The sequence below is a fragment of the Carassius gibelio genome, chromosome B4 (assembly GCF_023724105.1).
Source record: "Carassius gibelio isolate Cgi1373 ecotype wild population from Czech Republic chromosome B4, carGib1.2-hapl.c, whole genome shotgun sequence".
In the NCBI taxonomy this organism is placed as follows: Eukaryota; Metazoa; Chordata; class Actinopteri; order Cypriniformes; family Cyprinidae; genus Carassius; species Carassius gibelio.
In genome coordinates this window covers 5,023,173-5,039,363 of record NC_068399.1, presented here as the reverse complement: position 1 = coordinate 5,039,363, position 16,191 = coordinate 5,023,173, and the positions used below count along the sequence as shown (strand labels likewise).

At 36.9% G+C, this 16,191-nt stretch overlaps 1 protein-coding gene across 1 annotated transcript in view; it reads left to right on the top strand.

The window, feature by feature from the left end:
- Window positions 1–359: 359 nt before the first annotated feature.
- LOC127955911 (NACHT, LRR and PYD domains-containing protein 3) overlaps window positions 360–16,191 on the top strand; it is a 59,346-nt gene continuing 43,514 nt past the window's right edge. Inside the window, exons 1-4 of the mRNA XM_052553538.1 lie at window positions 360–625; window positions 7,877–7,999; window positions 8,099–8,134; window positions 15,906–16,040. Of these exons, the coding sequence (XP_052409498.1) occupies window positions 7,897–7,999; window positions 8,099–8,134; window positions 15,906–16,040 (274 nt within the window). The 5' untranslated portion in view covers window positions 360–625; window positions 7,877–7,896. The remainder of the gene's footprint in view (window positions 626–7,876; window positions 8,000–8,098; window positions 8,135–15,905; window positions 16,041–16,191) is intronic.

Sequence of the window (16,191 nt, the reverse complement as noted above, 5' to 3'; positions counted from 1 at the left end):
CTATGAGTTAAAAATGGCTCTTATCAACCTTGATTTACAGATTCCATCACATTGTTTTGACAGGTAAAAATTGGGCAGGTGTTTTTTTTTTGTTGAGCTTTTGGGCTGGAAATCGTCCCTCCAATCTGGCAACAATGCCCTGGGGTACTGGACAATTAAACTGATTTGTGTGAAATCTGAAACATTTGTATTATTTTGAACGTATTTTTTTTTATTATGTATTTATGTATTCATTCACTTATTCATTGATTGATTGACAGGGAAACTGGCTCAATAAATGAATGGCAGAGATCGCTTTTCCCTTGATCTGACTTTTACACGCTATTACCGTAACGCCTAGTATCTGCGCGCACCTCAAAACAACGTGTTTTTCAAAGTGGAGGCTGGCCTGACCGCAGTCATTCACGGGGATAAATAGCATGTTCTTGGAGTCGGTTCCACCTGCGGACATGAAACACTACCCGCGGCAACAGTGTTGAAGTAGCGACTGCTGTCATTCTTCTGATTCTCACGTCTCTATGAAATAATACAGGAAGCAGGGTTCACTTGTTGAACGGAAGCGAAATACTTTTCAGAGCTGTGTTCGGTTCAGATGAGTTAACAGAAAGATCTACAAATATCAGAGGTGAGTGTTTCATCTGTCCTTAGTTGTTTTCATATGTGAGTTTCATCCCAGCAAACAAGTGACGTCCCCCGGACGTTGCGATTGTCCTTTTAGGTCCGCAGTATGTCCGCTTTGTAACGTGTTCTGACGCTTTATCCTAAAGTTACCCGTCAGACTTCCCTACCAGGGTTTACTGTCAATATTGTAATATTATACGTATATAATCATGTATATAATATGTATACATCAATATTGCGTCCTTTTTCTAATGCTAAACAACAATATTCAGTGTAGAAATGCTTCTGTAAGGGTAGGTTTAGGTGTAGACTTAAATAAAACTTTTTTTTACTTAGCACTGGTGCCTCCATCTTCAGAAAGTTAGGAGCACCAGCAACAATTTGGAGCACTTACCACAAATTTATGAGCATCGCAACTACAGAGATTATATATTAACAGATATTATCATTTCATTCTTAACTTTAATGCAGATTTTAGACTGGTTAATATTAGCCTTCAATCACTCAGTCACTGCTTTCAAGTAACTACCACGAGAATAATAAAAGAGCTGAAGAAGAGAGGAAGAAAAGAACATTGACAGATTATTTTTGTAAACAACCTAAAGTTAAGCTCTTCTGTGGAGAGGGTTAGGATGGTGTATGAGGTGTTAAATTTTACATGCAGTTCTGCCAATTGCCCAGAATGGCTGGCAGCTATTGACTCCTAAAAATTGTTTATGTTCTGTGTGGTGGTCAGTAAACAGCAGTGACAGAAATGAATCTTTTCCAATAAGTTTAAATAGATTTTTACCTTTTCATTGTCATTTTTACCCTAAAGCCATTTTTTTCAAGTTTTCTATCAGTTGAGTCAAATTCCTATTTTAATCTGTCAATTATAATAAATATCAAGCAAATGAAGATATCAATCAATAACATTAATCATTGCAATGAAATGGTATTTACACACTGATTAATGCAGAACAGGAATGCATTTAATCTGCAGTTACACATGCATACAAATATTTCAACATAAAATGTTGAATACTGATATTTGATTTTTAGTTGGTGAAATAGAGCAAAAACAGGCAATATAGTGTCTACAGACTCTACACAACATAAATCTCTTGGTATAAACATCTTGTTTATTAAACAGTTGTATAAAATCAATATCACATTTGTAATCATGCCGAGTTTTGGAGGAGAAAACAGCACTCTTCTTGTGGTATTGATTTACTATATGAAATTATATAAAGGCCCCATATCTTTTTGTGAATTTTGTGATGTTTTAATTGCCTGAATCATGCAGTGAAAGAACACACTCTAAATACGCATGCACACTTATCAAACCTAATAGACTTCACGTCATGTTTGTGTGCACTCTCTGTAGGTGTTTTGTTTGTATTTTTTGCAGTACTCAATAATGTCAGACCACACATTGTAAAACAACAATTATGTTATAAAACAGTAAAATAACAACAATAAATGTGTAGATTCAGTGATGAACGCTTTTACCTGCAAACTCCGTCCCACAGTACGCCTGCTATTCGGCTGGTGGATCAACATTCACCACATGATCGCTATAACCAGCACCATTATTTGTAACTTTGGACGGTTCACAAAATTGTTTTTTAAAATGTTTTCCCTCTTTCTTTCAGCCCTTCAGCCCTAGCCTAGTTAGCTCCTGTCATCTGACAGCAGAAAGCAATGACTGGGTGACTGACAGCTAATATCTACCCATGTAAATTCTGCATTAAAGATAAGAATGTAAAGATGAAGTTAAATTGGTTATGTAGCCTAATCGTATCAACATTCAGAAGGCACATACTCTGCACATGAACTCACACAAATGCTCCCAAATATATTTTGAGGTTGCACAGATTAAATTTTGCGATTATTTCGTGACAAAATGGTCGCGATTTTGAGCCTTGTTAAATAAAATATCTTATTTTGAAGTGGACTTTGAGCTTCGAAACTTTGCAGATCTTTTTTATGCTCAAAAAGCAACATTACAGACTAACTAAAGTTGAAAAAAAAGTTTATTTATTTGTTAATTATATATATACTAATTTATTATGTCTCAGGTAGTTATTCATGCAATGGTATGCAAAATTATGATCCAACAAAAGAGCTACTTCAGTTAGGGTAATGTATTTATCATTGGACACCTATTTGAAAGTTTAAAACAAATATTTGTGCATTTCTACAATTATTAAATGATCAGTATGTTTTGATTTTAAATGTAGCCAGTAATGTAATCAGAAAGTAGTAACAGGACTCGCCTGTTATAGAGGACACATACACATTAAAAGTGTAGTAACATGTCTGGGCGAACTACTGTGCAGGCACCAATTAGAGGCTGTATTTTTATGATGATAAGTACTTTGTCATTTGATTCAAGTATTTTACAGTATTTTAAATCAACAAAAATACAAAACACTAAAGTATTTTAAAAAATCCTATTTTTTATTTGAAATGCTTGTATCACAAATTCTACCCATCTTAGACTGTGGTGTAGCCTTTGAAAAAACCTCAAGAACAAATAATTTTTTCATCATCTGATCATCACATACAGACTGGATGCTGTTTCTAGGGCTGTGACGGTGGATGATTTTTACCACGGCGGTAGTCATGGACCAACAACCGCCGGTGGCGCGGTGTTGATTAAATAAATAAATAAATAAATTATATTTATATGTATAAATAAATAAGTTTCAAAACGCTTCCTTTGTGGGTATCCTTTCATATCAAACTGCGAAATAAATTATGTGCAAGCAGTGTCGTGGTCAGTTAATTCATAAAATTACCAAAAAAGGTGATTAAAGCTGACTTAAACTGTGCATGCATGTGTGGCGATAAGAGAAGAACAGGCGGCGTTTGAGTTAATGCTCAAACGCAGCCCCTTAATAAATCACGACCATTAATAAATGCCGATATTACCTCGAAAAGAGCCGATTTATAAGCCGATATTTTGATTTTGAAAATAAACTGGATATTAGACCCATTTCCTATAAACTGCACTTACACAACATTCAATAGCAAAATATCTGCCTGTTCTATGTATGTGGGCTGTATAAACCATTTTCCAGAAGGGATTTATGTAAAAAAAAAAAAAAAAAAAAAAAAAAAAGCCTTAGATTACAGTCTCAATGACTAAACAATTGCACATCAAAAGTATATATTTTTTAATGATCAAAAAACAGTCTGGTTTTAAACATTTAACACTTTTACTTTCTTCCAGTTGAAGCTGGTTTTAACAGTCTCTGTGTGTACTGTAAATAAATTATAATACTAAAGTTAAAGTATTTGCAGAAGTAGTCCCACACTTTGCTGCTACAGCATTCACCTTTTTCAGGTATCTGTAGGGCAGAAAGAGAGACAGAGAAAGAATAAGCATGTGTAATAATAATATCACCATGTATCATTACTCATGTCATCATTAGAATTATAATAATAATAAACAGGGATCTCCTACATGGGCAAAAATGAGAAATATATATATATTTTTTATTTGTCAAGCAATAGGTATTACCTACTTATATTTAACTATATTATTTCAACATTTTCCTGTTATGTCTTTAAAGCTGATTTGAAACAATATGTAAAAAAAAAAAAAAAAAAAAAGCTCACATTTATTTACATGTCCCCTCTGGTTTAATCATTTCTGACGCACCTACTGTAGTTACTGTAACTACACTATATTTGCTCTCACAGACACATTCACAACGGACCAGTATATCTACTCTTCTCTTTGTGCAGTCTGAATCAAAACATCGTCATGCGCTGGCCAATGTAAAGTTAGCCTACTGTTACCGGAAGATTACGGAATCAATTCGAAGTTGAATGGTTAACATTAGTGTCATGAACACACCGCTGTCAATTTTGAGAAGAACCACCTTCAAACAAGTTAATAGCAAGCATTTAAGGGGCCTGCTAAAAGGAAGCTATATTAGCGTTAGAGTAACGTAACCAGCCTGAATTCACCAAATTGTTCTCTGGACCTGAGGGTAGCCTCTTCTTCCTTGCTTCAGCAGGACTAGCGCTATCGCTCGCTTCTTACAACGGGACAGATACATGTTTGCTGCTGACTGAAAGGAGGAACAACAGACTATGAAAGAGCTCCCGCTAAAAGTTTTTAAAACTCTGCCAATGCTATAGCGCAGCTGTGCATACCGCGTCCTGTGTGAAAGAAGCATTACGCGGTCATTATGTGGGAAACACACCGCAATAGAATAAGAATAAGTTAAATGCTAACGTTATAGTTTGACCTCTTATTAACGTTCGCGCTCTTCCACTGATAAACATGGTATTAGCTTTGTGGCTAATCTAATATAGCAATGCATTAGCGGCTGTAAGTGATGTTACAGAATATTTAGAAGTGATAATGATAGGACCGTTAGCTAGAACTTCCACACCGTTTTTATATACAGTGTATGAACTAAATCTACAATCATTTCACATGACGAATGACAGACTCACCTGGGTGGCTTGGCTGATCGCTTTCTTCTGTAGTGAATTTCTGGCGCTGTTGTCAACTCTGGAGTTATAGACCTCCCTCTGGTGGGCAAACTATGCAACACTCATAACATGAGTGAAGCATGAGACTCTGTTTCTCATGTTTCATCGGCCGTTATAAACGCTGATGCCGATTTAAATGCAATTAGCTCATATCGGCCGATAATATCGGCCGGGCTCTAATTACGATAAGCAATTTACCCCCAAAAGAAATATCCAGCCACCTTATACGGTGGTGGATTGACAAAACCCAAAATAAAAATGCACTATTACATTAATCATCTCCAACACAAACACACAAACAACAGCCACCCACGGCCCCGCAGTAACCAAGGCCGCCGTCCGGAACCGTGATCAAACACAAAAAAAGATAAAACAAACAAATAGAAACACACAACCGAATCACTCAAAACAAAGCAAAACTAAACAAAAACAGCAGCGTCAAGGCGAAGTCTCGTCCCTATCAAGCACCCACTTTATTGGCCTGAAATACACAGAACACAGAATTACACACCCACTCACACACACACACACCTTTCGACTTAAAGATAGACACAGGAACATGAGTGGGTTTACATACCAATCAGCAGGACTTCCCATCGAATAGAGCAAACCATCCCTTTCTTCCCTTTACTACACACAAAGGAATTCACGCGTCATCCATATGCAAACACAATCCCACGCTTGCATGTAAATAATGCAGTTGACCTACCGCGCAGTAGAACAGCAGTCACTCCCAGCCTACACGTGCAATTTAATTGGTCTAGTGATAAAATGAACTTCCCGATCATGTAAAAAAAGGGAAAACGAAAGCCAAGCAGTACGCTCTGCACCTTCAAACTGACACCAGCTCACATGCTGAAGCACACGAACCCCAACCACAATGACGCACAGGTGCTCGCTCGGCTGATGCTCTGGGGATACCCTTTATATAGTCCAAACACAGCTCGCTAAATTCTCATGGGGACGGGGTCATTCGAGACAAAAAGGAGCACTTCACCACACATGTAATATATTTTATATATATTATATACAGGAACAGGATATAATTATATATATGTATGCACATGTCTACGAAATCACTCATCTAACACATCCTATTTAACTCATCAGTTCGTGTTTATTTGAGAACTTCTGTCAGTGAACGCCGCCTGCAAAACACAAAAAAAATATCAAAAAAATAATGCAGTTAAACAAGAAAGATGCCTAAATAAGAAAATTAAATACACCCTGTCTAACGGACGCGAGCGCAGCGTGACAAAATACTTATTATAGTCAGACAGTGATGCTACACTGAATGTAGCACAACACGACATGATGAATCCCCGTACGGTCTGTGAGGTACTGACACAGTTCAAATGTCCTGTGTAGACACTAAACAGACTAAACCTGTTGCGTCGCGGTTTACTTTTCCGCCACCAAGCGAGCTCAATAACTCCTCACCTGCACGCGCTCTCTTTGAAATAGGAATCGTTGCCATATTTCTTGTTACCATTTTTATTTATCGCTGTCTTGTTTGTATTTGGCCAGTTTGGAGAAAGCCTCACCAAACCTGACCAGCCAGCGTTTGCGATCACGAGAACTTGTGCAAACGCCAATGGATGACATGAATGCAGATGGCTCAACACTAAATTAATGTGCTCAATGCATAAACTATTTTCCTGCGCTCAAATCTGCCAATCTAAAGGAAACGCTGTGTTCGAGGTAATTTGTTAATTACCATAGACTTAGAATTTGCAACTATTACAGTTATTACACTTATATACAAAATTTTGTATTATGCTTGCTATAGACCCCTTTTGCGCGGACGTCAGAGGTACGTCACGGCGCTAGCTGGAGGCAAAACAAACGGAAAACTGGAGGCGGCCAATACAAACTAACACAGGGTCGGCTACTCCAGGAGCTTAAAATGTCGTCTTGTTGTGTTGTTGGTTGACAGAATCGACGGAGATCATTTTATATACATTGTTGTGATTAATTGTGACCGGAATTTGGTAAGAAAGAATAAATACAGAAAGTTTATAATTAATTTGCAGTCTTCAGAATTTTTATTTCTAGAAACTAATTACATCTTAATAATAATTTTACTGTAATGTCACTCTTTATTTAATCTAAGGATTTATACGCCCTCATTTTCTCTTTACTATACACGCTCGGTTTCTCTATCAGGTAAGTGTAGATGTCAGGCCACTCAATCGGAGGTAATCCTGTCAGATCGTCCATCCAATGAGTGATTGTGTACGGGTCGACCAATCTGGTTCCGTCCGTTAAAGTTAACTTTTTCAAATAATTATCGCGGTCCCGGACAGTGAGTGACCTTAAATATTCAGATAAAGCAGATATATTCAGATTTTCTCCAGCCATTGTTAAAAAAAACAAGCTAAGAAAACTCGCTAGCTACTGTTTGTTCAAGTGTTGAGGGGAATCTTTCTGCCTCCAGCTAAGCCCCGCCCACACAAATACGTCACATTGTTTACCAACTGTAAAAGGGTCTGTAAAAGTGTGTGACGTCACATGCATTACCGCCGGTGGCAGTAGACAACCGTCACAGCCCTATCTGTTTCTGAATAACAAGAAACAAATAAATTCCAACATTCCTCTATGAATCAGCCTCTCTAGACTTTTGTCAGATGTTATTTGTGCCCTAATTTACATATAAACATTCAGTACAGTGAAATACCATCATCACAAAGTTGCTGTTTTCAGTGTTGTAGTACTGGTTCAGTAAAAAAAAAAATTACTAACCTTTTTTCTTGTCCTGCAGAAGTGAGTCAGTGACGGAAGATGACGTCAGAGCAAAATCTGGATACACTGGATGAGAGTCAAAACAGAAATGCATTTTACAGTTGCTGTTGCTGTTTCCAAGGACTGAAGCTCAGAACATCTAGTAAAGACTTTTTTTGTGCTACAGAACAATATATCTAAGATTATTATTTCTAATGTTTGATATTATTTTTAACATTATTTATTACCTTTTTCTTCACAGATCAACATGAATGCTTAGAGGCAGCAAAGAAACCAGGTGAAGAAACGTAAAGAAAACCAAAGACACAAAACATAAAATACAAAGAAAACCAAGGCCCAACTGAAACTGTTAAACTGAACCAGTGGTTCTCTTACTTTTTTCTTCTGGGCCAGACTAAACCAGCCTGGTGTGATTTAATTCCAGACTGAATATGTCAATAACAAAAATTTGTAAGAAAAATTCTTAACTTCATATTATCAATAGAGAAATAATGTCAATACAAAGTCAATATATATATACCCACAGCCTTCTAAACTTCTGGAAAAAAATTCAGTTTCAGTATAAATAGAAATATTCAATACAAAGTCATACACAGAACACATTTAACAAAACAAAAATGTAAAAACACACCACACATATCTTCATGCACCATGTAAATTAAGACAGCTGTTCGAGCTGAATCAAGCTATTTGTTGAACAGGCTATATAACATCAAATCTGCAATGGATATTGATATCCTAAGTATAGTCAAAACACTTATCACGGTAACAAGATTGGCAGTTTAAGACATTAATTTGTATGCCCATTAATTTATTGTTCGTGGCTGTTTTTGCCCCATTGACTATCATTATAATGATATTTTTTTATTGCAAAGCCATGACACCATATAATCATGCATTCTTGATTGTTGGTGGTTCTCCCTGTTGGGAAGAGGTTAAAAAAAATATTTTTACAGTTGATCACTAGGTGGGACCATTAACCCTTTAGATAGGCCTGTACAAAAAAAAAGCTTAGTTGCTGGTTTGTATATGGAGTTATATGGAGTATAACAGCAAATTATAGTTTGTGTGTGTGTGTGAGAAAGAGAGATTCTTGGTGTTTTTTCCCTGTTGGGAACAGGTAAAATTTGTTATTTTATTTACAGTTGAATCCCTGGTGGGACCATTAACCTTTTAGATAGGCCTGTGCAAAAAACAATGTATGTAGGGAGTTATATGGAGTATAGCAGCAAATTATAGTGTGTGTGTGTGTGAGAGAGAGAGAGAGAGAGAGAAAGAGAGAGTGTGTGAGAGACCTTTGCGCACTTACCTTGATGTATCTAAAATAATCAGAATATGCCCCTCAGCTATCAGAACTACATGGGGTAAACAATAAAAAAGAAGTGTGTTTATGCACCTGCTGTCTTTTGTTGGTGAAAAGTACAGACCAAAGAAAAATAAGTGGATTCAAACACTTGCATGCTGGTCATTTGATGGTGAGAAGAGCAGCAAGCAACATGAGAAAGGGATTGACTTGAACCGAAGTTTTAGAAATGATTGTGTCGCTTGACCCCTCCAGCGAGCTGCAGAATGTATTGTCTTCTCCCTCTGACACCACAGACTCAGGAGAGTCAGATCCTGATTTTGTTGTGGCACCCTCATCATCCTCTCGAGCTTGCACTGAAGCCGAGGAGGATTCAGAAGATCCTGTATCATGGTGGATTGGGAGAAACAGTAAAGTGTGGTTTTCCACCAACGTGGAGACAACTCACTTCCTTCAGCCTATCAGAGGTGTGACTCCAGGGATGATGTGTTATGCCATCCGAATGGTCCAGAAGTGTGTTGTGTGTATGTGTGAGAGGGAACGAGAGACCTTTTTCCACTTACCTTGATATATCAGAAAAAAAATCTAAATATGCACCTCAGCTTTCAAAACTACATGGAGTAAACAAAAACAAAGTAAATGTATTTATGCACCTAAGAATGGACAGCCTATGTGTGAAATGCTTGTCTTTAAGCCAATTTAAAACCTTAAAATCCTTCAATGATACACTTTTAGATTTTTGTGTAAAAAAAAAAAACTATTTTGCATCAGATTTATGAACATAATTTATTACGAACCAAAATGCAACACCAACTTCAAATAAAATGCAACTCGCTGGAGGGGTCAAACTGAATACTAATTTCTAAAACTTCGGTACACGTCAAGCCCTTTCTCATGTTGCTTGCTGCTCTTCTCACCATCAAATGACCAGCAGGATGGCATGCAAGTGTTTCAATCCATGTACCTTGTTTTTGTTTAGTCTGTACTTGTCACCACGATTAAAAGGAAGCAGATGCATAAATACACTTAATTTTTTTTCTCCATGTAGTTCTGTGAGCTGAGGTGTACATTTTGATTTCCTCAAAAATAAGAACCACCAACCATCAAGAATTCATCATTTTATGGTGTCATGGCTTTGCAATCAAAAAATTTAATTATGATGGAAGTCAATGGGGCAAAAACAGCCATGAACAATAAATGAGGGAGAAAAAATTAAAATGTAATGCTGCACAAAAACTAACAATGCATCAGAGCCAATGTTGTGACCAATCTTTGACATGCCCAAGACTGTGATAAAAGGTAAAAAAAAAATCCAGCCACAATTACTTTTTATATTGAAAATAAGTAATTTTGTTAGTTTTTTCCCCAAAATCAGTGACATTATTTATGAACTTGGCAATTAAAGATTTTTTTTTAACTTTTTTTTTTTTAAAACATTTGGTAGTTTTTATCAGGATTGAGGTTGGTTAATAAATACAGGTCATTCTCAAAAAATTTGCATATTGTGATAAAAAATCATTATTTTCCGTAGTGTAATCATAAAAATGAAACTTTCATATATTTTAGATTCATTGCACACCGACTGAAATATTTCAGGTCTTTTATTGTTTTAATACTGATGATACAGCTCATGAAAACCCCAAATTCCTATCTCAAAAAATTTGCATATTTCATCCGACCAATAAAAGAAAAGTGTTTTTAATACAAAAAAAGTCAACCTTCAAATAATTATGTTCAGTTATGCACTCAATACTTGGTCGGGAATCCTTTTGCAGAAATGACTGCTTCAATGTGGTGTGGCATGGAGGCAATCAGCCTGTGGCACTGCTGAGGTGTTATGGAGGCCCAGGATGCTTCGATAGCGGCCTTAAGCTCATCCAGAGTGTTGGGTATTGCGTCTCTCAACTTTCTCTTCACAATATCCCACAGATTCTCTATGGGGTTCAGGTCAGGAGAGTTGGCAGGCCAATTGAGAACAGTAATGCCATGATCAGTAAACCATTTACCAGTGGTTTTGGCACTGTGAACAGGTGCCAGGTTGTGCTGAAAAACGAAATCTTCATCTCCATAAAGCTTTTCAGCAGATGGAAGCATGAAGTGCTCCAAAATCTCCTGATAACTAGCTGCATTGACCCTGCCCTTGATAAAACACAGTGGACCAACACCAGCAGCTGACATGGCACCCCAGACCATCACGGACTGTGGGTACTTGACACTGGACTTCAGGCATTTTGGCATTTCCTTCTCCCCAGTCTTCCTCCAGACTCTGGCACCTTGATTTCCGAATGACATGCAAAATTAGCTTTCATCCGAAAAAAGTACTTTGGACCACTGAGCAACAGTCCAGTGCTGCTTCTCTGTAGCCCATTTCCTGCACACGCCTGTGCACGGCGGCTCTGGATTTTTCTACTCCAGACTCCACTGCTTCCGCAGGTCCCCCAAGGTCTGGAATCGTACCTTCTCCACAATCTTCCTCAGGGTCTGGTCACCTCTTCTCGTTGTGCAGCGTTTTTTGCCACACTTTTTCCTTCCCATAGACTTCCCACTGAGGTGCCTTGATACAGCACTCTGGGAACAGCCTATTTGTTCAGAAATTTCTTTCTGTGTCTTACCCTCTCGCTTGAGGGTGTCAATGATGGCCTTCTGGACAGCAGTCAGGTCGGCAGTCTTACCCATGATTGCGGTTTTGAGTAATGAACCAGGCTGGGAGTTTTTAAAAGCCTCAGGAATCTTTTGCAGGTGTTTAGAGTTAATTAATTGATTCAGATGATTAGGTTAGTAGCTCGTTTAAAGAACCTTTTCATGATATGCTAATTTTTTGAGTAGGAATTTTTGTTTTTTATGAGCTGTATACCAAAATCATCAGTATTAAAACAATAAAAGACCTGAAATATATCAGTTGGTGTGCAATGAATCTAAAATATATGAAAGTTTAATTTTTATCATTACATTATGGAAAATAATTAATTAAACTTTTATCACTAAATGCTATTTTTTTGAGAATGATCTGTATATGCAAAAATAATAGAAAAAGAAAATTATCTGATACATTTTACAGCAGTTTAATTTAGTGGATGTTTTCATCCTGAACATTACAAAAGGGTTGTTAATTTGAACAACACACAAGTGTTAACAACAAAACTTTGTGCATTTACAAAATAAAACAAACAGGGTGTGCTGTCTGCCACCTTGGTTCTGTGTGATCTTAATTTAGAAACATGTCATTAAAATGAATGGTAACTCAACGAGCAAATACTCAACGAATGGACATGAGAGATTTATATATAGAAAGTTTGACATGTCTGCTTTTAAACTAAGCAAGTCGAACAAGTCGAATAAGATTTGGATTACCTCAGAAAAAAGAATGAAGTGGCTTGATCCAGCAGAGATCATAAACATGAGTAAAAAGTTGCATTTGTTAAAGCAGTAATATTGTAAAATATTTTTACTATTTAAAATAACTATTCTATTTGAATATATTTTAAAATTTTATTTATTCCTGTGATCAAATATACATTTTCAGCATCATTCCTCACAATATACACTATACCATTCAAAAGCTTGGAGTCTGTATATATAGAAATTAATTAATACTTTTATTTAGCACACAAGTGATGATAAATACAATAATCATGTTACAAACGATGCTGTTCTTCTGAACTTTATATTCATCAAAAAACCTGGAAAATTATTCTCACCTCTTATCAACATTAATAATAATAATAATAATAATAATAATAAATGCTTTTTTGGAGGAAGCAAATCAGAATATAAGAATATTCTGAAGGATTGTGTGACTGGAGTAATGATGCAAAAAATTCAGTTTTGAAAGTCAGCTTTGATTGTTTTACTGCACTCACAAGTGAATCTCAAATTATTTTGTGGGATAATTAAATATATTCTAAATAAACTACAAACATTAAAATATATACATTTATTTTGTCCTCACCTTCTTTCTTGTAACTCTTCCCTCTTGGTCACACACCTGGCTGAAAGGCACATTATGAAGACTTTGTTTTCTCAGGTGTAAATCACACTAATATTCATGGTCAAACATGCCTACTCACATATTCCCCTTCCTAAAATTTTAATAATAATAATAATATATTCTATTTGAAGTGCCTTTCACAAAACTCAAGGTTACTTTACAACAAATAAGAAATAATACGAGACAATAGACAACAATAGAAATAGAACAGTGCAGTTACAAAGAATAGGCCTTTTTAAACAGTTGAGTTTTGAGTCTGGATTTAAACAGAGGGAGAGTCAATGTTACGGATGTCTGGAGGAAGAGAATTCCAGAGTTTGGGAGCAGAGCAACTGAAAGCTCTGCCACCCATGGTGCTGAGGCGGGCGAGGGGCACAGTGAGGCGGATGGAGGAGGAGGATCTAAGAGAGCGAGAAACAGTGGCAATATGAAGAAGATCAGACAGATTATGAGGAGCAAGGTTATGGATAGCCTTAAATGCAAAAAGGAGGATTTGGAATTTAACTCTGGATTTTATCGGAAGCCAGTGCAGATCATGTTAAACTGGAATAATGTGGTGAAAGAAGGGGGTATTGGTGATGATACTAGCGACAGAATTATGGACCAGTTGAAGCTTATGGCTGGATTTGTGAGGGAGGCCATACAGAAGAGAGTTACAGTAATCAATACGGGACGTGAACAGACTGAACAAGGATAGAGTGTGAGTGTGTGTGTGTGTGTGTGTGGGGGGGGGGGGGGTGTTAAGAAATCTGGAGGTTGAAGAAGTTTGTTGAATAGAGAGAACAGAGCTTTGAAATTTCTATCATTCAAACTGATTACGTCAGAGAGAAAGGTTGATTTGGTTTGAAGGATTGAATCCTTATAAAGCAGTAAGTGGGATTGATACATTCCTTTATGAATAGTGAGCCCTGATTTACAATACCTTTGGCTTTCATTGACCGGAGCTCTGGGGTATACCAAGGGGCAGATTTAGAGAAGGTGACAGACCAAGTTTTTACCAAAGCAAGAATATTAGTAACATTATTATACAGAGCAAGCAATTCATCTGGGGTGGAGACATTGTCTGGGATCAAAACATTAACAGTATAGGAAATGAGACACAGAATATCCTAAAGCCTTCTACACACTGCAAAATTTTTGGCTTTCCCAGAGGAAAGATTGGCATCATGAAGCAACTGTGGCGATTTTCTGTGATTGTGGCTCTTTTACGGTTGTCCTAGTCATACAAGACTGCGATTGTCATGGTCTTGTGACCAAAGATAATTTAGAGTAATTTGCATGTAAAACAGACAAAAACTCTCCTCCGGATTCACAAACGCTTTGAAAATGTCCAGATTTTTAATTAACCCTTTGGAGTCAATTAACACATATACGCGTTCTGAGTCATTTTCTCCTGATAACCCCGAAAAGAACTTAAATTACACTTTCAGTTTTAATCGTACAGATAAGAGCAATACATCAATCGGGTGTAAGAGGTGGGTGTAGATGGAGTAGAGCAGCAAAGTCATTTAAAAAGTAATTGTTAGGTTAAGGGGGACGATAAACAGTAGCAATGATCATGGGAATAGGTCTAGGCAGTTTACAAACCGTAACCTCAAATGAGCTGGAAGTAGGCACAGACACTGGCAGGACTTTCGTTTCTCGCGGTAAATTATAGCGAGACCTCCACCGCAACCAGAGCCACGGTGTTGGCAAATGTAAACAAACCCAGGTGGAGTAGAATCAATAAGTTGTGAAAAGTTGCAGGGCTGTTGCCAAGTTTCAGTGAAATACAGAAAGTCAAACTTAAGGTCGTTGAGGAGATCCTGGATGAGATGACCCTTGCTCATAAGTGAGCGGGTGTTAAGTAGAAAATTCTCCTAGCTCATCCAAAAACAAACTCCAGCATATATTCATTTATCAGACACGACTGAAACTTCAAATGGGACTGGCTTCAATGGGCAGATGAAACTAAAAAATTAGCTTTTTAGCAGCAAACACTCAAGATGGGTTTGGTGAAAACAGGGATAAAAAGTACCCCATGTGTAATGAAATTTACTGCTGTATTTTTAATGTCATGGGCCTATATTTCTGCTAGAGGTCCTGGACATCTTGTTTTGATACATGGCATCATGGATTCTATCAAATACCAACAGATAAAAAAATTAAAAAGTGACTGACTCCGTTAGAAATCTTATAATGGACCATGTTTGAATCATCCAACCGTACAGTAATCCAAACACAAACCTAAAAAAACAACACAGAAATGGGTCACTGAGCTCCAAACCAAGCTTCTGCTATAGCCATTCCAGTCCTCTGACCTGAACCCTACAGAAAATGAGAGGAGTGAACTGAAGAGGAGAAGCTGGGAATCTAAAGGGTCTGGAGTGATTCTGGGTGAATGAATGGTCTCTGATCTCTTGTCAGGTGTTCTCTAACCTCATCAGGCATTATAGGAGAACATTTAGAGCTGTTAAACTGGCAAATGGAGGTTTAAAAAAAGAATTCAATAAAAGGGTGAACTTAATTGTGGCCAATGTGTATTAGAGAAAAACCTTTATTTCATATTGATATTTCCCCCATTTTAAATTCATATTATACAATGAAAGGTTATATTTTTGTGAATACTTTAAATAAAAGATCAGAAGGGTTAACAATGCAGATTAATTGTCACAGCCTTCTTTGATCATATTTACCAAGGGTGTCCATATTTTTGTGCATGATTGTGTAAATATGGATAAAACTATTATCTCTCTAATAATCTCTATCTTTCATTAGACTGTGTTCCAGTCCAGACTACAGTCAGTGTTGATATAAATGCTGAAACAGGTGGAAGTGTAATTGCTCCTTTATTGACTGCAAACAACTTCTCAGGACCAGTAAACATTTATGGCTCAAATGCTGAAGGAAATGGTACATTTACATTACTATGACAATACACACTACTATTATTAACATAAGGGTAAAGACTGGTAATGTTACAACCTCATAGTAATTTTAATAAGACACATTATTTAGCAACATTTTAATACTGTGGAACAATATCTCACTTAATATGTATCTG